The 23,580-nt window shown below is 36.7% G+C and overlaps 1 protein-coding gene across 5 annotated transcripts in view; it reads left to right on the forward strand.

Moving 5' to 3' along the window:
• ASAP1 (ArfGAP with SH3 domain, ankyrin repeat and PH domain 1) overlaps positions 1-23,580 on the forward strand; it is a 155,135-nt gene that overhangs the window by 86,721 nt on the left and 44,834 nt on the right. For all 5 annotated transcript variants that reach the window (XM_072330297.1, XM_072330301.1, XM_072330299.1 and 2 more), the window contains 8 exons: positions 5,287-5,359; positions 12,173-12,318; positions 14,902-14,976; positions 15,348-15,397; positions 17,210-17,339; positions 18,042-18,127; positions 20,083-20,158; positions 20,938-21,024. In XM_072330297.1, coding sequence (XP_072186398.1) covers positions 5,287-5,359; positions 12,173-12,318; positions 14,902-14,976; positions 15,348-15,397; positions 17,210-17,339; positions 18,042-18,127; positions 20,083-20,158; positions 20,938-21,024 — 723 coding nt within the window. The remainder of the gene's footprint in view (positions 1-5,286; positions 5,360-12,172; positions 12,319-14,901; positions 14,977-15,347; positions 15,398-17,209; positions 17,340-18,041; positions 18,128-20,082; positions 20,159-20,937; positions 21,025-23,580) is intronic.

Raw genomic sequence — 23,580 nt, forward strand, 5'->3', positions numbered from 1 at the left:
TCTGACCCTTTCTGGATGTGTAGGTTGCAGGAAACCACCAGCACTTGACTTCCATCTTCTCTTTTGGTTAGGTTTCTCAAGGGAAATTGCTAGGGCTTGATCTGTTGGTGAATGCTGTGGCTGTTACTTTGACATAATTACATGGATATCACAGTTGGGACTGGAGCAGGCAGGAGCCATATGTCCTAGTATAGACAGCAGTAATGTCAGTCGCTTTAGTGCCAGGTTTGGAGTAATGTATTGGTTGCTGAGTGAAAGACTGCTTGCTTTGCTGTTGTTTTTTGTTTGCTTAATTTTTGTTTTCTTCTTTAGCTTCTTGAAGCCAGCATATCATTCTGTGTATTTTCTGAGAAACAGTTTAATCTTAAAGAAATATGCATGTGAATATCAAGTGCTCATTATTCCCATTTAGATGTATAACCTCAATGATTTTATATCTTGCATAGATGACTCTAGATATGAAAGTAATTTCTTACAGTACGTATAATGTTTTGTTTTCATAAATACAGAAATTGTGCATTTTCAGGTGGCCATAGAATCGTAGAATCACCAAGGTTGGAAAAGACCTAAAAGATCATCCAGTCCAACCGTTTGCCTATTACCAATAGCTCCCACTAAACCATGTCCCTCAACACAACATCCAGTTGTTCCTTGAATACCCCCAGAGTCGGTGACTCCACCACCTCCCTGGGCAGTCCACTCCAGTGCCTGACCCTTTCTGAGAAGTAATGTTTCCTAATGTTGGCCTGATGGCCTTCAGACTTCTGCCATGGGTTCGTCTTGAGCAAGGTTTTGTAGTTGTTTAAAATGTTTCAGCTTCAGTGTATTATTTTTGTGGGTGGGCTTCAGGCATAAACATTTTTGGGGTTAACTTCCTAAAAAGAGTGAAATTCTAAACCTTGTGTGGTGCACAGATGAACAGTTTGTTCTAGATGGAAAAAAACAGTTTGTTCTAGATGGAAAAAGCATTTCCTCTGGATGATGTCTAATTGAGGCGATGAATAATGTTTGCAGACATACACATGTGGTTGTCACTGTCTTGAGCCACTCATCTTTTTATTATCATAAGTTTAAACCAAATCAATTTTATTTTTCTCTTCCAACTGTGAAGGTTTGCGAAGCATGGAAAGAAAGGCACGTGAGGCTTTAGTGGGTTTATGGGACTGTAGAACTCTATGCAAATGTGTGGTTTTAGGGCAATGCTGATTTCTATTAGAGCTGAATTTATGCATACGTGGAGCTCTTCTGTGATCAGTGTCTGTAATAGTAGTTTATACATCAGTCAAGAAAGGAGGGTTTTTGTTTTGGACAAACTGGTTTCATGTTTGTTAGGAATAAATACATCTTTAATTATGTTCTTTAGTATGTGAACTTGCATACAGATCTGTATCTACATGCACACAAGCGTGTGTATTTGTGTACATGTGTGTATATACATATGTGGTAAGTTTAAAGGTGTAAGCTTATAAATAGGCAATTAGTGGACTATCTAAATGCACATTTGGCAGTTGTTGGTAGGTCAAAAGTAGAAATCCATGCACTTGACACACTGTGTGGTAGTATAACTTCTGTTTTAAATTTAGTAGTCGCTGTAATAAAACTTGATCCAAAAATGAAATACCATCTATTGAGAAGATACGAAATTCTGGAGGGCTGAAGAGTGTCAAAAGCAGTGCCTGTGCGGAATGCAGGAAGATTAAACCTTGGCAGGATGCATCTCAGGGATTGTGCATAACAGATCTGCTTATATGAGGAGAGAGGAACTCTCCTTGATTAGTTTTTATATAACTGCAATAAAAAAGATGTGGTGTATCTGTTTTTAAAGAAGAGTGTTTACATTACTTTGAATAAAGATGACTGTTGTTTCCTAGATGACCTAGGTTGGAGAAACAACCAAGGATACAGCAAACCATTGTTGCAGGTACCTTCAGAATGGTATTTCTTCTCTCAAAAATGAGAAGTGATCAGAGATAAGAAAATATAAGAAAAGAAGTACTTTCCTGCATTGGGGGTTGTGTTGAGGAACAGTTTAGGTTTCTGGGAACATAGGAAAGAGTGCATCTGAATACTTAGAGATTGTTTACAAAGAATCCTTGGATCTCATCAGACATCTTGTTTTATAGTAGTATTATTGTATGTCTCTTCTATTGGAACATCATCTTCTGTGTTTTCTATGATGGGAAACAAAAACCTTTAGTATTCTACAGACTTCGAAAGGAAATGAAATGATATTGGAGAAGGATGATTTCATGTAACTGAGGAAAGCAAGGCTGCTTCTTCCTAGTTTAATGTATTTCAAATGTAATAAAAATTGAACATTGAGTGCAGCAAAGTGCCTTGGCAGCAGAATGCAGCTATAAGTTATTAGCATAAGTCATATGAGGAGAATGTAATATATTTAGAAACAAAATGACTGCATTTGTATTTTTTTATGTGCAATCATATATACACACATAAGTATGAAAAAATATTAAATAAGAGGTTTTTCATGTCTATGATTGGTATAAAGTTGGATTCTGCCTTCAGAAGGCATTTTCTGCTTTGCCCTCATATAGAATTGTAAGTGCTTGTGGATTTGTTTTAGTAAGAGAATTTTGGATTGTGACAAACTAGTTCACTTAAGGGTTGTATTTGCAAACATAAAACTAAAAACTTGAGCTTCGGTGTCATTCTGATTTAGGTCTCTGTCTCCTTCAGGCAGTGGATGTCATCTCTGTACATGGCTTTGTTCAATGATGGCTCTCAAAGTAACGAATGTTCCCCTTCTCCCCTCCATACCAGTGCTAAATTTAATTGAATATCAAAATCCAATTTGCAAGATTTTTTTATGTCTATTTGTTCTGTATTTTTTTTTTCCTGATTTGTATCTTTAGGAAGCAAGTAATCTCCTACTTGCCTTTTTGTTTTCTACTGAGTGCCCAGTCTGCTTTGGTATTAGAACATCATGGCAAGTTTTACTTCTGAATCTTATCAACCTTAACAATTGTCCATTCGCAAGTGTTGGTTGCAATTTCTTATGCTACCTGGTGTTCAAACTCCTAATAAACAAATGAATCTTCAAGTAGATGTATATGGAGAAAACTTCAGTGGAAATATACAGTAACAACTGTCTGATGTAGCACACAGACAGAAGCAAAAGCTTTTGACAGCTTTTGCAATGCAGTCTAAGGAGAATCGCCTGCTGTGCACTGACTTGAAAAGGAACACAGAGTTCCTAATGTTTTATGAAATTTGAAATGTTTAACTCTTTCTGTGAAGATGCAAGTGAAGTAGAAGCCAGCAATGTATTGTGAAGCAAAAGAAACAAATATTTCTCATTCTGAAAGTTTGGATTTGTTGTTCTGCTGCAAATAAAAATGGGGTAAATAGCTTTAGGAAACATTTCTGTCAGTTCTGTTTCTGAACTTTCTGATTTTAGATACTGCAGAAGTGTTTGTTGATGGAGGATATGGGGGTTTTCAACTGCATGTTAAAGAGCAGAAATACTGTATTTCTTTTTGTTTCAGACTTTTGTGTACTGTGTATTTGTATTTTAGACGTAAGGAACTACTTTTTCTCTCAGAGAGTGGTCAGAGAGGAATGGCTGCCCAGGGAGGTGGTAGAGTTACTATCCCTGGCAGTGTTCAAGGGGTGTCTGGATGAGGAGCTACGAGATATGGTTTAGTGGCTTGTGGGTACCAGTGGTGATGGGAGGACCATTGGACTAGATGATCTTGTAGGTCCTTTCCAACTTTGTGATTCTATGTAATGCTTCACTTAGTTAAAAGTGAACTACTCTAAAATAGAGCTGAGAGACTTTGATTGATCTCTCTCTGAGTGGGTTCATACTGTAAACATGCATACACAGAAGCTTTCAGTGTTGTAAATTTACCCCCGTGTCTTGTGGAGGATCAAGTTGTGCATCAGTCTGCCTGTCTTCAGATAGCAGACCCACAGGAGCGTCACCCTTTATGCTGTTTCCTCCAGCAAATAACATTGGCTGCCCAAGCATCTCTGCAATGCGAGATTTGTGGTCTGCTCCAGCAAACAGATTAGCTGTGCTACTGTCCTGACAGAAATTCTGAGCACAAGTTATCCAGTCTTCTGTGATTTGAATGTATGGTAAATGCTGTGACTTTGCTAAAGATTGAGATTATTGATCTAGCATCGCTTCCATGAAATTGATTATGACCTAAATGGAAAATAATAATAATAATAATAATAATACACAGAAATGTTTCAGTTCTACGCAGAGAACATATAGGAAATAGCAGCAACTGTGCAAAATGTGTTTTAAATGCAGAATGTCTGAAGCTCACATGCAAGTGAAATTAAATTAACCAGAACATTGCACACAGTACCAATACCTGTAAAGTTCTTCATTCTACAAGCCTTACTTGGTGTTTATTTTTTGCTTCATTATAGTGGTACTTTCTGATGTTAACTCATTCTATTGCATCAGATTGCAAGAGAGGTAGGGAGAGTCTCAGTTGCTTATAAAGGAGAAAGTACCAAGAAATATAATCCTAAACTCATCCCTGATTTTTATTGACTTCATCCTCTGGATTTTCAAACTATGGAGTCCTGGCAATGCATATTTAAATACTATTCATGTAAATATCCCGTTTTGGTAACTTTATGTGATGTAAAATCGAATCTGAAATATTCTATTTGGTATTCTTCATCTTTTATATTTAATAACCTCCTTCAGAAAGAAGAGTTAGTGTGGTAGCTTGTGTGAACTTGTGGTGCTTGTGAAAGTAATTTCCATGAGTTATTTATAAGTGAGCAGAAGGATTTTTAAGGGGTTTCTTCCACGTTCCTTTTTTCATTTGTTTTTCTTTTTTTTTTTTTTTTTCCATTTACATTTACATACTTTTTACATACATAATATGTATGAAATATATTTTGTGTCCCCAGGTTGAAGCCTAGCATGAGTAACCAACAGAAATAAACCAGCAGCTTAGTTATAGTAGAATCAATAGGGTTATAGTGGAAGATTCTATTTATTACTGTTGGTTATTGTGTAAAATATACTGCATCTTAAACACTTGGTCCCATTACAAAACTGGTATGTTTTTCTCAGCTCCATCAGTGCTGCTCTGTTCTGCCTTTGGACCATTTTCAGATCAGTTCTTTAATTCAAGTTGAACGGCTAAATGACCTGAGACCTTCCTGCAGGCTGAATGTATCATAACGACAGTCTTATCCAACTTGTGAAACTACATATTTTGTGTTCTTAAATGCTGTAGGGTGTTCTTCTGATCAATGAAGTGGTTATTTAAAGTTTCTTTCTTGTCATTTTAGGCATTGGATCAAGATAGAACTGCACTACAGAAAGTAAAGAAATCTGTGAAAGCAATATATAATTCGGGGCAAGGTAAGGCATTGTTTCCCGTTTTACATGATTATGTAACATTTGACATTGCTCTTGGAAAAACATCTTGCAGCGTAAGAGACGCTGTTGTTACTGCTGTTGGGGTTAAACATGTAAACACTTTTTTTCATTGCTGGTTTTACATCAAATTACTGTGTTCTTTGGTTCTTTCACCTGCGTAGTCTTTGCTAAAGGCTTCTTGAAGAATTCTCCTTCTGCCAAGAAATTTCAAGCAGCTACATTGGTCTAGAGCAGGTCTAGAGCAGTGTCCTAAGGTACTATCCTAGACTGAGTTTATGGAGTGCACTTCCAGGTGAAATAAGGAGGATATCTTGCTAAAACCTTTTAGTAAAAAAAAAGTCTATGCTTACTCAATTCTAGTAATACGTATAATAAAACCTTCCTGTCTCTATTGGTAGCTAAAACAGTGGAAGTTTGTTTTACTCATTTGCATACTGATGTCTTAAGGCTATAGTAACAACTTTGATGAGAAGATAAGCAGCTGAAGGATGAACTGATGATTATTTTGAGTTCACTAACAAGTGACAATCAAACATAAACAAAAATACAGATTGTTTTTTGAAGTATATGAAGCTTTTATCTCTGTTCCTTTTAAAAAAAAAAAAAAAAAAAAAGCCAAAATTGTGCCAAGGGAGCTGTAGAGATTTGGATAACCTGTTATACAGCTGTAAATACCAGGTTTTAGAAAATTCCTGTTGCCCAGCAGAAATAATCAGTTTAGCAAGGATTTCCCTGTGCAAAGCCACTTCTTAGAGGCCTTAGTTTAAAAACAAGACTGTGTTGCTTTGGTAGAGTGTTTGTTGCCCTCCAGCTTAGGGATGTGAGGGATTTATAGTGGGATGTAGATTCTTAATTTGTCTGCCAGTCGCTAACATTGTTGCTCTATGCTCACCCATAACTTCAGTTAATGATTTTTTTCCCTGGCGCAGCAAGATATGAAGTGAGAATAGTATTTGTTTATAACACATATTTACTTTTATCTTTTCAGAAGTACTCAGATGTCATAGGCAGCTCTTCCTATTTGATAGATTCATAGAATACAAGGGTGTGGGTTTTTTTCATGTTTTGAAGTAGGTGAAATCTACAGAATCACAAATCATCTCATTTGATTTGGATTTTGTTATAAAACTTTATTTTAAATGCTTATAAGTCGCTCATTCTGTATTATGAACTTGTCAAATTGTATAAAAGTCATAGAATGTTGGTCAGTAGCTTTACTTTGGCTGTTGTGATACTTAAAAGGGACCACAGATAATTAAGCAGCTGTTTTTTTTTAACAAGTGTGGTTTCAAAAGAGATAGGTACTAATTCTTCTGGGTGAAGAATGCTCCATACCTTATACTCTAGCTCCCTCTTCAGAAAGATTTTGTAATAGCCTACACTGTTCTTTTGAAGAGGTGTGCAGGCAGCAATCCGTGCAGTAATCGATATCTTAGATTTAGTAGGAAGAAAAATGAAACCCTCCAAATTTTGAATAAATGAATTTGGAATTTTGTTTAATAAACTTGGTCATGATACATTGAATTTGTAGATAGGATCTTGTCTTACATGACTGGTGCCTGAATTGAATGGAGAATCTGTTTTGACTAATTTTCCCATAGTATTTTGATCTGAATTCTAACCGCATTAGGTTGCATAATTGGTTTTGCTATAGATTTGTAATATTTGTTTTATTACTCCACTGATGTAACTTTCAGATTAAAAAAAAGAAAAAAGAAAAAAGAAAAAGAAAAAAAAATTGATTATGTTTCTTCACTGTTTAAAGTCATGAAATCCATTCATGACCAGAAGTACTGGAATGGAACCAGCAGTGCACCTGGTCTGCTACAACTATAAATAGAAGAGATTTCAAGGGAAAGAACAGTGCAATGATGGAATAATTTTTATTATTTTATTTATCTTGTGGTTATATGAAGTTTCAGAGTTGTCAAAGCCAGGAATGACGCTCTGGTGTACAATATTTAAACTTTTCAGATTATTTTTTCCTAAGGAAAATACATAAGTGTAAATGTTTAGCATGCAAAGTCCGATATCAATCTAGTTACATGCCCCCTTGCTCCTTTTCAGAGTTGTCTCATACATCCTTTTCAGATCTCAAGTCCTCTGAGAAGTGAGCCAGGCCTGTGCATGTCTCATTTGGCTGTTTTGGTGTCAGACTGGGGACTCTGCATATTCAGCCACAGTATCTCAGTCTGCGCTCAACAGCCCTAGTCTGTATTTGTTTGTTATTACAGAAACTGTCACATGCACTCAGTCATCCTCCTTGTCTTTTTCCAAAATGGCATCATAGCCTTTCCTTTTTACAGAGGAACTACAGGGGCATGAACTACACACTATGTATCACACTATGAGCACGCTGTGATGTTTTGTGCTGCTCTGTTACATCCTCTTTCTTATCATTTCTAATGTTCACCTTTGTTTTGCTTGGTTACTGACTGTTGAGGTGATATAACACCAGGACTTAATTTTCTGTTTAACATACTTGTGTGCTGTGTTTCCTCATGCACAGCTTCACCTGTTGTTCAACGCATCAGAATGTAGAGTTCTATGACTCACCTCATCTGATTTACTGAGTATTCATGTCAGTTCATAAGGTGAACTGTAAATCTTTCTCTACTGGGCCTAAATAAAGGGTATACCCCAAACTCCGGTGTGAGTATTTTTGTTGTAGATATCTCTCATTTGGATTCTACTTTTGTTTCTGCTGCCCTGAATAAGCTTAGCAGTGCTGTATGTTGAAAGTACAGCAGTTTCACTGTGAAGCTTATTTCCTCATTCATTAAATGCTGATAAGCTATGTCAGCCTCATCATGAAGTGCTTCATTGGTGAACTCCTTTTAAGAAAAGTAACTGCATTGCTTCCTTTCCCCCTACCTCATCTATCTGAGTGGTTGGTCTTGAATGTGAGGCTCATACCTGCTACCCAGTTTGCTTTGTTCCTGTTGGGGTTTTGGTGAAAGATGCACTTTTTCAGATTCAGCACAGCTTGATTTATCTTGATTTCCAGTTTTTTGTTCCCCACCTGTTGAGTCTGTGGGAGAAAAAGAGTTTTTGAAGTAGAACTCCCTGACGTGAAACCTGTTTCCTGTTTAGCATTTTGTATTTATCCATGTTATCAACCAAGTCTCTTCTGCACTGTGGTTCCTACAAATCTGCCTGAGGAGGAATATGTCAGCACTGCTGCTCTGGTGATGTATACTTGAATTCTCAGTCTCTCTCTGGAGCTCTTGTTAAAAACAGTGTCTTGTTTTCTGTCTTGTGTTGAGGCTGTCATAAATGAGACTTGACAATCTGTAGTTTGCTTTTCTGTTACTTGTTGCTCTTTCTTTCTTTTTTTTCCCAGCTCTTATGAATTTGGCTCTTAGCACCTTTACATCTTCTGAAGCAGTGTTGAAAGAAATCCCTTACATGAGATCTTCTTTAAATGTGTTAGTGATGAACACAGATGTGAAGGTCATTTACTTTTCTGATTTAGTTTGTGTTCTCCCATAATGTCAGATCTAGGGAACCCATGACTCACTCAGATGCACATTGTTCTCAATGACTGTGAAAGAGACTTTTATTACTTTTGTCTCCAACGAGGTCATTCCAGAAGCAAAGAAAAGAATGTGATGGTCCAAGATTTTCTTTTCCATTTCTTTCTTTTCAGCTTTTTTGAGGGATGGAATGAGAAAGCATTCTTTATTCCAAATGTTGTCTTTTGCCGTTCTCTTTAACATTGCCAGCTTTCTTATTCTTTTGTGTCTTTTTCATGTGTATATTTTTCCATTCATAAATGCGGCTTGGCTCTGACCTACTTTTTTACTTTTTATTTCCCCCCCCTTGACTGCTCAGAGAGCAAATCACTTCTATCAGTACAGCTTAAGAACAGTGTCAAGTTAACCAAGATTGTGAACTCTGATTCTTCTTTTTCAGACTCAATCAGACGTAGTTGTCAGTAAGTCAATGTCAACAAGGACTTGCTGTGTTTGTGTGTTTTCCTTCTGTAAGTTATTTAACTCCTTTTTCTGTTCTTCAGTATTTGCAGGTTTACAGGTCAGAACAAAACTGTTTAAGACGAGGGAAAGTTAAGGCTTTAATTGTTATGGAGCCCCTGTCCTGTTGTGGTGGGAGCAGAACCTGATGTCTGTTTTCTTGGTACCTCTCTGGGAGATGCTGAAGTAGGAGGATGTTGGGGAAGCTGATATATCTCCACTACAATGCTGAGCTTTCTTCATGATGATGAGAAGACGTGAACCAGTTCTGGAAGGAAAATATCATTAGTGTGTGCTGCTGTCAGTGTTAGTGTCTTTCCAGGGTTATAAAAGTCCTTCCCACAGTACTTGTATCTAAGGAAGTGAGCATGAAGTTGTGCACATTACAGTTTTCTTTATCCAAAGGAAATTCTGTTAGGACACTGGGAACTCACTTCTGCATTTGTGTGAGGCACCTATGGGGAGCTCAAGACATACTTGTTGCTGAAAGCATGCTGGATTTTTCTATGTTCCATTTTAGATTAAGTCTCAATGAAGATTTCATTTTCCATCTGCATCTTTAAGGTCACGTAGCAAGCTGCAGTGCCTCTTCATAACTTGAAAATATTTCTGCTCCTTTTACAGGGCTTATGTTGATACTTATGTAAAAATTGAAAATATTTCATTGTTACGTGCTGCTTGAATGTTTTTTTTATATGAGTTTGCTGATTATGAAGCAGAAGGAATACATCTGTCACAAGTTTCATGCAAAGGTTAGCAATCTGTGATATGGGATTCCATTTGGTTTTCCAGAGAACTTAATCATAGAATCCACAGAGTTGTAAAGGGTCGTCTAGTCCACCTTCCCTGCAATGAACAGGGACAGCTTGATCAAGTTGCTCAGGGTCCTATGGATTGTTCCAGGACAACGGTCTACTTCCTTTTTCTGACTGGGAATAACATTTCCCTTTCTACAGATAAAGAAAATAGTCTTGAGCTTGTTCTTTGTTCTCTTTCAATAATTATTCTTGGATGTCTGTGCCTTATGAAACAATGCGGTGCTTAAAATCCAGCTGCTGGGAAATATAGTGGAGTTAACAGTGCTGCACTGTGACCAGAACAGGGGCTTCATGATCTAACAGGTTTCTTTCTTTGTTGTGTTATCCTTGCCCTTCCCTGAGAAGAGTAGGGAACACTTCAGCTTTATGATCTCAGAACTATGTAAGCCAAAGCTCCTTCTTAGCTCAAGTCTTCTGTATACATTTATACAGCAGCTATTGCATTGAAACATAATGTCTGTTTTGCAGCTTCCATGGTTTTAATGCTAAGCTATTTGATTACAACCATATGCTTTTGAAACAGTTTTATTCTTATAAAAAACATACTGTTCAAGCTACAATTCCATCTTGATATGTGATTAAATATTTGGCCTTTTGAAAACCTCAGTGTCAGTGTCTGGTGTTAGAATGTTACTCTGTCACCTGCGGGGAGGGTGAACTGGGCAGTTCTGTTGTTTGGTGGTGGTGCTGTTTGTTGTTTATTCTTCCAGTAGGAGATTCATTTTTCTGTTTCTGGTAGTTCCTTAGTGGTCTATTTGGGGTACCTGTTACACTTCTGAAGTGTTCTTTATCTCTTAACCAGATCTTAGTTAATGTTCATGTAGATCCATGTATTGTGGAACATTATCTGCAAACCTGATTTGAAGCTTAGGCTCTTAATTTTGTTTTTCTTCTTTTCAGTTTGAATTAAAAGTAAAAACAAACAAATGCTCTCTGGCAATGCAGCAGCTTGAAGAAAATACAGTTTTGCAGGACTTCTGGGGAAAAACACAGTACCTGTTGGGAACTGAGTTCTATATAAAACATTTTTAATTGCTTTCATGTAGTTTATGAATAGTTCTTATAAATATATGTCTATTCTTTCACTGCAAAGAATATGCAGTTGTTGGAATGGCTCTGTGTTTGTGGCTTATGAAACAAAACGTAGACTGGGAATCCTGTTGAAGTAAAATGTTTATGTTACTGATAGCAAAATATTCCATAGAGGTGTGATAAAATCAGTCTCAAATAGCTGAAGTGGTAGATTGTCAGTTTAAGGACACTGAAATGCAAGCAAGAAAAAAATATATATGAAGAGATGCCAAAAAGGAAGGTAAAAGACGCAGCAAAAGTATTTCCAGCACAGTGATCTGTAATTCAGTTTTCTTCATCCTTGAGTTAAGAATTTTGCTTGTTTATATTGGCTTCAATTTCATCTTCTTGGTTCTGACATCTCTCACTGTCCTATTGGCTGTGTATTAAAATGAGTGTTTGGCTGTATGCTAGCAGGCATTCTATTCTATGGGGATAACTCAGTTTTACAAACAGGTGAAGAGGGAATATTTTCATGTATGAAATATTTCTTCTTGAAAACTTGCAGTCTGATTCACGTCATTTTTGCTTAGTTGTATCTGATGCCATTACCTTCTTGTTCTGTTGAAGTACCCCTACTACAAGCAATAATGCTTACATTGAAGTAGGTACAAGTATAAATTCCTGTGTTACTTACACAGCACAAAATGCTGTTTGATCTTTCATCAATCCTACTACTTTATTAATGTTTACAGATCTTTTTAGTACAGTTACTCCCAAGCAGTTTAAGTGGCTGCTTTGCTTGTCTATTTGTTAAATAATTTTAAATATTAAAATTATTTTAATTAGCTTTTAGTAAATGCATTACACTGTGGCTTTTCTGTAAGTAATCCTGTCTGTTTTGTTAATATATCACAGTATATCGCAATTGTGTAAAGTAATAAACTTCAAGAAAGAAGCTTACTGACTCTTATTTTTTTTTTCCTTCGCAGATCATGTTCAAAATGAAGAAAACTATGCACAAGTGCTGGACAAATTTGGAAGTAATTTTTTAAGTCGGGATAATCCAGATCTTGGCACAGCTTTCGTAAAGTTTTCTACGCTTACTAAAGAGTTATCAACGCTGCTGAAGAACCTGGTGAGGAGTTTCACTTTTTCGCAGTTGAATTTTTCCCAAATAAATCACAAAACCTTCCTGCACATTGTATTTCACATTCCTTATGACTGATGATAATTTTAGGGTTGCTTAATGCTTTTTTTCAGGATCTGACGTAACACCATTTCAGAGACTGTCTGTAAAACGGGTGTCATTCCAAGTTTGCTGTGTTTCCTTTTAATTGGTTGTTGAGAAGACAAAGATGAAAATGTTGAGATGGCAACTGAGATCTAATTCTGAAGCGATTGAAGGTGTTCTACAGAACTTAGTTCTGAGTCATTCCCTGACTTGAAATCTTTCCTGTTGTTCCCTTGTACTTCAAAAGGAGAAGCTTTCACCTTTTAGAGAAAACTTAATGATGTGGGGATAATGCTTAAATGATGTTAGTAGTCCAGTTTCCCTGTGATTTGCAGGATATCTATTGCTTAACTAGTAGGCTTATGAAGATGTTTTAAATCTTTTCCTTTTCTAAATTTTTCTATTTTTTTATAAAAAGGAAGGGTTTTTTTCTTATCTGAAGGTAATCTCAAGCCTTTTACTTGAGATGAGAGCAGCAAGGAGGTCTTTGAACACTGACACTAATGAAGCCACATTTCTGATAAATACAAGCTATTACATTCAGAAAGGGAAAGAATCAGTTCTATATTTTTCTTAGCTTGGTTTCTCTCCAGGCTTATTGGTATGTAAGGTATAAGCAATATTACAGCCTTTTTTTTAGCTGTAAAACTTCTGGGATCTTTCTTGGCATCACTGAAAGTGTTCCTGTCAGGTTGCACAGGGTTTTCAGCTACTTAAACTAGTGGAACTTGTCCCTGCCTATGTCAGCTGAAAATAGATTGTTAAAGGTCCCTTCCAACTAAAATGATTCTATGATGTCTATGAATAACTCTTCAGTTGGTGAGGATCAGCTGCCATGGCTGTATGTACTACAACAGAAGAACTTCTCAGGAATACTGAACCACTGCTATGTAATCAACAGCATGTTTTATCACAAATCTGATACATAGCACCCCAAGAACTGCTATGAATAAAACTATCCCACTACAGGCAGGCACAAATAAGCTGATGTTATTGTGACAAACAGGCAGATAGTTCATTGTGCATGTTTTAATCTAGTTTATTTCTTCAGGATTCTATATCTTCACAAATTAACTCCCATGTTATTTTCTATTCTTCCATTATTCCTTGGATGAGAGACCTTCAGCTGCTGTAAAGTAGAATTACATGAAAGCCAATCCCTCCCTCAGTCCATGCAACATTTCATAACTGCTTCTGCTAAAGATACCTGAGGGCTCCCAGCACAATGCTTGTGCTTATTTCTGCTTTGAGTCTTGTCGTCTTCACCTGTAATACATTGAAACTGAAGTTAAGGTCCAGTGAAAAAACTGCTGAGAGTGCACACTTCAGTGGGCTGTTGTGACCTGTTTATCTTCCTTCTGAGATCATTGAAACATATTCTGTTTGGAGTTGCAAGGGACACACAAGAATCATCAGGTCCAACTCCTGGCTCAACACAGCACCACTCAAGATTCAAACCCTATATCTGAGTTGTCCAAACTAACACTCCATGAGCTGTGGCAGCTTGGGGCTGTAACCACTGCCTGGAGAGCCTGTTCCATGCCCACTGCTCTCTGGTGCATAACCTCTCGTAACATCCAACCTGATCTACCCTGATGTGACTCTGTGCCATTCTCTCTGATCCTGTTGCTGTCACCAAAGAGCCTTCCCATCTGCTCCCCTCATGGGAAAGCTGTAGAATTAGCAAGGAGCTGAAGAGTATCTTTGGAAGAAGTGAATGGAGTGGTGGAATAGGAGATGAACACTTTTCTTGTGGGTGCTATACTACTGCAATGTTAATAGACATCTCCTTCCTGTTATCCTGATTTTTTGGTGTTTATAGACACGCCTGCATATGTTCAAATAGGAACACAGTGGCGGTTTTTTCTGCCCTCTTTGGCACAGGAAAATATGAACATTCCTTATAGATATGTAATCAACTTGGCAGGGGATTAATGGGGTGAAATTTAAACTACTAAGAGTTAAAATAGATTAGATGCCAAGCTTCCACACCGGGTGAGAAGAACAGATTTCTCTAGTAGTTAGGAACAGTAATGGGGCTGATGACTCATTGCAACTTCTGCTCATAGGTGAGTCAACATGTACCTTGCATTTTGCCTGACTGTAGCATAGCGGGTCCTTGCTTCACGTTCAGAAACCTATAGGAAACATTTATTCATAAAAATCTCAGTAATTATGCAGCATTCAACTATGTGGTTAGAAGAGGCGGAAGGTTACCCTGATGTGTTTTCAGAACTTTCCTTATATGCTACTTTTAAAAGTAAATGTTTATATTGCCCTATATATTTAGAGGGTAATGGTAATACTTTCCTATCTAATTCATGTGAAAGTATGTTAATACTTCCCAGACTTGAATTTACCATTAATTTGGAAAATCTAAGATGGTTACAACCTCATTAGTGAAGTTATAAGACATATTGGCAATGCTTTGATAAAATCAGAATGAATATTTTAAGTGCTAACAGTATCGTAATTTTTCTTTTTCAGCTCCAGGGCTTAAGCCACAATGTTATTTTCACCCTGGATTCTCTCCTAAAAGGAGACCTAAAAGGTGTTAAAGGGGTAAGTGTTAAAATGAACATTAATGGAAATGCTTTTCAACTTTCTAATGGCTTTTCCATTTACCGTGAGACATTTTCTACTGTTGGCATCCACTGTTATCTATATAAATAGTCTGAAGAAAAACCTCACAATTCTAGTGACTGTCTTTTCAAATGCTACTGTAGAACTCCATTCAAAATCCTCGTCTTAAGATGCACAGGAAAGCGATATTTCATAAAATTCAAAAATAGGGTTCTTTTTTTTTTCCTAACATCTATTTAAAAAAAATTAGTTAAAAGAAAAATTATTTTGTTGCTACTTATGATATTATCTTACCTTTAAAATTTTTAAAAATGCTTTAAGGACCTTTTTTTGTTTGTTTGTTTCTGAAGGACCTCAAAAAGCCTTTTGACAAAGCGTGGAAGGATTATGAAACCAAATTGTAAGTGTTTCTCTCACTTCATCTCTCTTTACCTCCCCTGTTCCTCCTGGCTCCTAGCTACGTACTTTACCTGTGGTTATAAAAATAAATATGTGAAAGGCAGCTTGGTTTTTTGGTTGTTTGTTTTCTAATTTTGTTTCATGATCTCTCTTTAGTACTAGGAAATAAAATGTGAAATGCTGAGTGCTCAATGCTTGTTTCATGTAAGGAAGGTTTTTAATGCATAGTGAATTTTGTAGAATGAATTGTGGGGATTTCAGATGGCATTTAGGCAAACTTATGGCCATATGCATAAGAGGAAAAATATCTGTGGATTTTAAAACTATTTTCTTAATGTGACACCTATTCAGGCCTTAGGCTTATTCAGACCAAGAAAGAGTGATACGTGACAATTGTGCTTTCTCAGGTTCATCAAACTGTAAAATGGCTTGAGTTGAAAGTTCTGAGCAGGGTTGCCGACCACTAAGTTAGGCACTTGGGCCCTGGGCAACCTGACCATCCAACATGGGTTTGGATTGCCTCATCCCTGGAAACATTCACTTTTCTGGGCAACCTGTTCTAGCACCTTACCATTCCCTGAGTAAAAAACTTTCCCTTCAGCATCTAATGTAAATCTCTCCTCCTTTAGTTTGAAACCCTTCGGTATTTACCTATCACTGAATTCCCATGTTATAAATTCCTTTTAAGTACTGGTAGGCTGTAATGAAGTCTTACTGGAGCCTTCTCCAAGCTTAACAAGCCCAACTCCTTCACAGAAGAGGGGCTCCAGCCCTCTGATGTTGTTCATGGTCCTCCTCTGGATCTGCTTCAACATCTCTGAATCTTTCTTATGCTGGGAGCCCCAGGTCTGAGCACTGTACTCCAGATGCGGCCTCATAAGGACTGAACAGAGGGGGACAATCGCCTCCCTGTACCTGCTGGCCACCCCTTTTTTTAATGCAACCTAGGATACTGTTGGCCTTTCATGCTGCGAGTGCTCACTACTGGTTCATGTACAACTTTTCATCCACCAGGCCCCTTGTGTCCCTTGCAGGGCTGCTGTCAAGGAGCTCTCCCAGTCTGTACACACCTACATTTGCCTTGACTAAAGTACAGCTCCTTGTAGTTGATCTTGTTGAACTTCATCAGGATTTGTATCTTGGAAACACTGCTAGAGAGGAAGAATACATTGTTTGGGTTTCTCTACTTTGTTTTGAGATACAGAGCAGTAGTAGAGAAACTGCTCTGAAATCTAAGTAAGGAAAGCGACACTATAACACTATGATTAGGACATTGCAGGATGTTCTCTTAGTTCCTTATTTATATTTCACTGTTTTGTACTTACTTTCAGCATTGAATTTCTCTTACAATGTAATGATTGGAAATCGCGCCATTTAATACATGTGGTAAAATTCATATGTTGCCTTCTTACTTTTCTTATGATTCCTGTTTCCTAAAGTAGGAGTTACTTAGTTGAGATATTTTGTCATTTTCTAGTCAAGTCTGTAGTTTCTTACATGTATGACTTATGCTGCAGTATATAGAGATGACAGCTATGGAGAGCTTGATGTTGAAAAAACAGATTCCTCTGACTCCTCACACAGCATACGATCTAGAGCAACATAATTGAAAGGAGGAAAGGCAACTTTATAACTGTTACTACCAGACACTTTTTTTAGGAGGGGGAAAAAAAAAAAAGATTTGATATCATAGAGGAACTCATCTTCTTTAATACTCTCTCTTTTTTTCTTAAATAATAATTAAAAAACAAACAAACAAACCTATATCACATGATAGAAGAAATTCTTTAAAATCTGTTCTAACTCGTTTCAGTACAAAAATTGAGAAGGAAAAAAGAGAACATGCAAAACAGCATGGGATGATAAGGACTGAAATTACAGGAGCTGAGATAGCAGAAGAAATGGAGAAGGAAAGGCGACTCTTTCAGCTGCAGATGTGTGAAGTAAGGCAGAAGTTTCATCTTTTAATTTTGACAGCAGGACACAAAGTGCTTAAATAGTGATAAAATGCACCTTATTGTTTGGGGAAAGGAGATGGGAAATTATTTCCATGTAACATAGTACAGCAACACAGGGATAATTTTTTAGCGACTGGGCTTCCATTTTGTTTTATTCTTTTCCTTTATTATAGTAAGGTTTGTGGGTTGAGAATTAACCTTAGAGAGACCTTTTATTTTTCAGGAAGTGTTTTTAATGTCTTTTTTTCCCCACTTATTTTTTGAAGTTTTAAAATTCCAGATAACCTGACAAGTGATGGTGGTGATTAGTTTTGTAGAACTAATTTTTGTGTTAATAGTTATTCTTATTTCAGTTTTAGTGGCAATTGCTTTTAGTTGCATCCTACTTGTAATACCATTTAAAAGGGGGTGGGGTGGGGGCGGCCTTCATATAGATGTAAAAATTGAAACCTTTTCCTGAATCTCATTTGGAGTGGTTTTGAATTTTTCAGGAATGTCCATATAAGCTGCTACCATAAACTGCTACTTAATTCATACTGTGCTTAACTATGTTGGACTTGTGTCTTGTGAGTCAACACAAGTTAAACAGTGATAATTAATTCATTAAACAAATGATATTGTGTTGTTTCACAACAGTTGAATGCTGTAATGTATGATAATCTGCATGTTTTTTCACTATCTGTGCAGTATCTCATTAAGGTTAATGAAATCAAGACAAAAAAAGGTGTGGACCTTCTGCAGAATCTTATTAAATATTATCATGCACAGTGCAAGTAAGTGCGGTACTTTTAAGCTTTATTTATAGTATTTCATTTACGCAAGTGTTTTTTTTCTCATTGCTTTGAATTTGTTCTGATCACATCAGGAGTATTTATCATTAGTGTAATTGTTAGAATCATAAAATCATTTGAGTTGTAAGGGACCTTTTTAAGGTTACCTGGTCCAGCTCCTGTAGACATCTATAGCTACACCAAGTTGCTCAGTCTTTCAGTACAGAGCATGAAAAGAAGTTGAGGCAGGGAGAGAAGAGGGGAGCAATGAAGAGAGAGGCCAAGGAAAAGTGCTGCGTGTTGCATACAAAGTTAATTTGAGTTCCTGAGACTTCAACACGGACCAGAGACCCAGCAACATCTGTTCACATTCTTTGTTGTGCACATTGCGTTGTGCCTAGGTAGAACCTCTGGAAATTGATCGGTTCCACCTGAAGGTGGCAGAGCTTTTTAGCCTTTCATTTGATTTTACAGCATCTAAGAGGACATAAAGATTAAATGAGATGGATGCTTCCCACACACCTTGATTCCCCCTGGGTTGTGGCACTCACCCCTCTCTCTTCAGTGTTACTGTTTCTAAAGGAAATAATGTAGTGTGTTGCTGCAGGTTTTTTCTGTAAATACATTTGCATAACTTAGAGAAAGGCTTTAGATTTTGAATCAGCTTGCGCTTAATCATCAGGTAGCAAAATGAGTGTTAAAGCTATTTCCTTGTTACCTACTTGAGTGGGTAAAAAGGGGAGGATTAGGCTGGATGTCAGGAAAAGGTTCTTCAACAGAGGGCGGTGGGCATAGAACGGGCTTCCCAGAGCTGCCAGAGTTCAAGGAGAGTGTGGATGCAGGGTCTGATTTTTGGGTGATCCTATGTGAAGCCTGTGTGGAATGAATGACCCTTGTGGGTCCCTTGTGGGATATTCTATGACTCTATGATTCTTGAGGCATAGACATAGAAGATAACTTTAGAATTAGTTTATTCCATTAAATAGTCTGATGTAAATTTAAAAGTCATTGTGAAAGCCAGTGATTTCTTTGAAATTCCTCGAGGTGAAACCATTAAGTTATGACCTTGTCATTAATTGTCAAGGCAAACATGGGCATTTCACCTGAGGTATTTTAAATACAGTAAATAGACTTCAGATAGGGAAACGTACACTAACAGTAATTTAGAATACATAAGCCAAAATATATCGTCTCTAATTTGCTATCCCTTCAAGTTACAATGGAGTAACTCCATTTCAGTAAGGCATAGTACTTAGAAAACTACTGGGAAGGGTTTTCAAACAAACAAAACCAAAAAAATGCAACCTGGGCTATTGGGAGGTGTCCCTGCCTATAACATGGGGGTTGGAATGAGGTGATCTTAAAAGTCCCTTTCAACCCAAACCACTCCATGAAATTTTCAGAGGCAAATATCAGATTCCTTCGTATTTGTAGTTTAAAGCAAGTACTTGAGGCAAGAAGTCAGAATTCTGTTTATCCACAATAGCATGTATGCCTTGTAATGGACTTCTAGGTAGTGATTTCTGCAGTGCTGTTAATTTGAATGTGTGGTATTTATAACATTTTTACAAGGCTAATGGTTAAACTTTGACTATTATTAACTGTCGAGACTTGCATGTATTCTGGGTGTTGTCACTTCATATACTAACGTATGAAATTCTTGTTTAGCTCATTATATTTTTATATGGTGAAACTGAAGTCTGCAAGGTAAATGAAATGTTTCTGGACTCAGTGTGAAGTGTATCAGTGTTAGAAGAATGTGGACTTGAACCATCTGATGATAGTTAGACTGATAGTAAAACTGTTTGAGCTGAGTCAGATAGGTTTGTTTTGCTCTGAACATGGCAAGAGCTGTATACCTTTTATTGTCCTTAGGGAGGGTGGAGTGAAGGAAAGCCAGCCTACTTTGTTATGAATTATTTGTATTCCTGATGAATCACAGGTATTTTTCATTGCAGTTTCTTCCAAGATGGCTTGAAAACAGCTGATAAACTTAAACAATATATTGAAAAGTTGGCTGCTGATTTATATAATGTAAGTCTGCTTGTAAATATTTTAATGCCTAAAAATAGATTTTTTTTTTTGTTTATCTAGATAATGAATATAAATATATTTTTAAACTACATTTTCAAAGAATACACTTTGTATGCAGTTAAAATGAAGAAACACATCTTGTCTCTCTTTTACACCTTGGATTCTGTTGTTACAGTTGTAAGGTAGAGAACCTGTCAATCTACTACTGCTTTAATGTTGCACTGAAATACGTGTAGCTTAAAAGGGGAGATATTAAGTTCTATTCCATTACTAGTCCCAGTTTTTGCTGCTGTTTGCACTTTATTTGGTAACAAACTGCTTGGTAGCATCGCAGTTTGAGCTAATTGACTTGCTTGTGGTGCTAATGGGAGGCATGTAATAATGTAGAATCAAATTTCATTTGTCACCCAAATGCTTTTGTATTCTATAATCAGAATTACAGTAATTCTATTTGCTGTTCTAGTTGGTGACTAGATTAAGTGGTGTTTTCATTCCTTAAGTAATATGTCAAACTTATTGGAGTTATTAGATTAATATTTCAGTGAATGACTTAGTTACATTAGACATAATGAACCACTAAAGTCTAACAGTACAGGGTATGCAGAGTTGTGTATTCTTTCTAGCTTGCATAGAAGGTGGCTACGTTATGAGAAACCAGTTCATGAAAATAAACTGTATTACAGAATAATTGAGCTGGTCGCTCAGAACACTTATAATGATATATTAGAATGCATAGAAACTTTAAATAGCATCTAGAGTATAATAGTCTTTTTCTATAGATAAAGCAGACGCAAGATGAAGAAAAGAAACAACTCACTGCTCTTCGTGATTTGATAAAATCTTCTCTGCAGCTTGACCAGAAGGAGGTAAATAATTTAGATATGTTATTTTCAGAGATATGTGAATTATGAATTTAGAAAATAATTCATACTTCATGAATATTGCAAAATGATATTTAGGATTTTGATGTGTTACAACAGGCAGTTAAAAATACAAAAACGCGTGTTTCTTTCAAGCATACTTTTTATCTTACTTCAACAATTGTTATGAATCAGATAAATACTTAATGTAGCCCAGTGTCCTACCCTTGTCAGTGATCAAGAATAAGTGTTCAGGCAAAAGTATAAATTGGTAATGGGTTCTGTAGTACTGTGTCCAGATGTGGAGACCTCAGTACAAAAGAGACACAGACCTGCTGGAATACGTCTGGAGGAGGGCCCCAAAAATGATCCAAGAGATAGAACATCTCTCCCATGGGGTCAGGCTGGGACTGTTCATCCTGGAGAAGAGAAGGCTCTGTGGAAACCTGAGAATGGCTTTTCACTAACTGAAGGGGACTGTAAGAAAGAAAGAACAAAGTCTCTTTAACAGGGACTGCTGTGATAGGACAAAGGGAAATGGTTTCAAACTTAAAGGGGAGATTTAAGTTGGATTTATGGAAAAAACGTTTTACAGTGAGGGTTGTGAGGCACTGGAACAGGTTGCCCAGAGATGTTGTTGATGTGTCATCTCTGTTGGCTTTCAAGGTGAGGCTGGATCAGGCCCTGGGCAACCTGACCCATCAGTGGATGTTCCTGTTTGTTGCAGGGGAGTTGGACACTAGATGGCCTTCTAGGGTCCCTTCCAACTCAAGCAAAATTCGTGAAATTGAAGCCCTGGCTGTCTGTGGTAGTGACTTTTTGTTTAAGAAGAAAGTCTTGAACTTGTGATTCCCAACCAGATTATAAATTCTGCCACTGTTAATCTCTCTGGAGTTCTCATTAGTTAAATGAGACTTCCTACTCATCTCAAACTGACTTTCCATCATGGATTAGGAGATCAGGGTAGATCAGAATGGATCAGGAGAGAGATAGGTGCATGGAATCTACTGTAGTAGTCTAAATCATTTTTATTTTAAACTTCTATGAAGAAACTGATATTTGTGTTGTACTTTATTGGGAAGAGCCACAAATGCCCTAAGTGGTTAACGTAAGTGATAATATAATTAAGGGAAGTATTTATTTGATATGCTAAAAATGCTTATACATTTAAAAACTTAAGTTTTGAAGGAAATCAAACCTTTAATGCGGATTTCTGTTGGTATTCTTGTATCTCAACTGTTTTTACAAATGCAGCTGGCAGCTTTACTTTCAGTGTAGCTAATTTTTACATTCATGTTTCATACCTGCTTCTCGATGCTTTATTTCCCCAAGTCTCCATTTGATGAGCCCTTTTAACAGGAGTTACATCTCATTGTACTCCTACCTATGCTAACATCAATACAACTCTCATTTCAGTGGGGGGTTCAAAATTGGCTTAAAACAAATCAGCTGCTTACTGTGATGATGCAAGCACTTACTGATGGCATCACATTGTATGTGGTGTTCTTCATGCTGCTTCCAGCTGACACAACTACAGTTCTATTAAATCACTTCTTTCTAAACTCGCATGATTTATTACCAAAACAAACAAAAAAACAAACAAACAAAAAAAACACATTAGTAAGAACACACTATGAGATTTAAAAATGCAGCCTTCAACATTCATTGACTGTAGGATCTAAAACACTGAGCAATAATGCTAGGAAAGTAATTTGGTTTCTATTTTGTTGGTGCTGGTGGTTGTTTGTTTGTTTTTGTTCTTTGGGATTTTTGTCAGATGCTTTGTGAGGGGACAGTTACACAGTTTCATTTAAAATAATATTAACATATCCTTAATTGTATTTCTTTTGCAAATATTTGGCTTGATCTTTAATACAAATTTAGAATTAGTTTCAGTTTCATGAATAATAAAACATAGCTTTCATTTTAGACACTTCAATGACTGGATGGCATTTATTAAGATTGAATCCCACAGGTGTTTTAATTGCTTGTGTGAAGCCAGTGTCATTCATGCAGTGTTGTATAGAATTTTGTCATGCTTTGTACTTGATGAGCCACCTAAGTAAGAAGTTCTTTCCAGTAGTACCGTTAATAAGGATAATAGTCTTATTAGGCATGAGGACTAAAAAATTTATGTTCAAAGTGTATGTTTTTAAAATAAAATAATAATTCTTGTTTAAAATTGTTTGCTTTCTTTTTCTCTGTTGCTTTTGCCTTTCGTGATCGAAGTCTAGGAGAGTAAGTCACTGTTTTGATGAACTTTTATGGGTTTTTCAGATGCATTTTTAATGCATTTATCCATTTCACCTTCTTGTTACACTGAATCAAATACAAGCTTTTTTCAGTTGACTTCATTCACTAAAGCTCATGCAAACAACGCGCATGTCTTTAGTTGGATAAAAATGATTACTGCCATTTCTTTTTATTTGGGTAAATTTGTGTATATCTGCATGCTTTATTGTGTTGCTTTCTGTTTGAAATTTGCTATCAGCATTTTATTCTTCATTTATAAGATTCTGCAGTTTTAATCTTCTGTATTTTAAAAAGGTGGTATGTTTAGGT

This window comes from Excalfactoria chinensis, chromosome 2, assembly GCF_039878825.1.
Source record: "Excalfactoria chinensis isolate bCotChi1 chromosome 2, bCotChi1.hap2, whole genome shotgun sequence".
Taxonomy (NCBI): Eukaryota; Metazoa; Chordata; class Aves; order Galliformes; family Phasianidae; genus Excalfactoria; species Excalfactoria chinensis.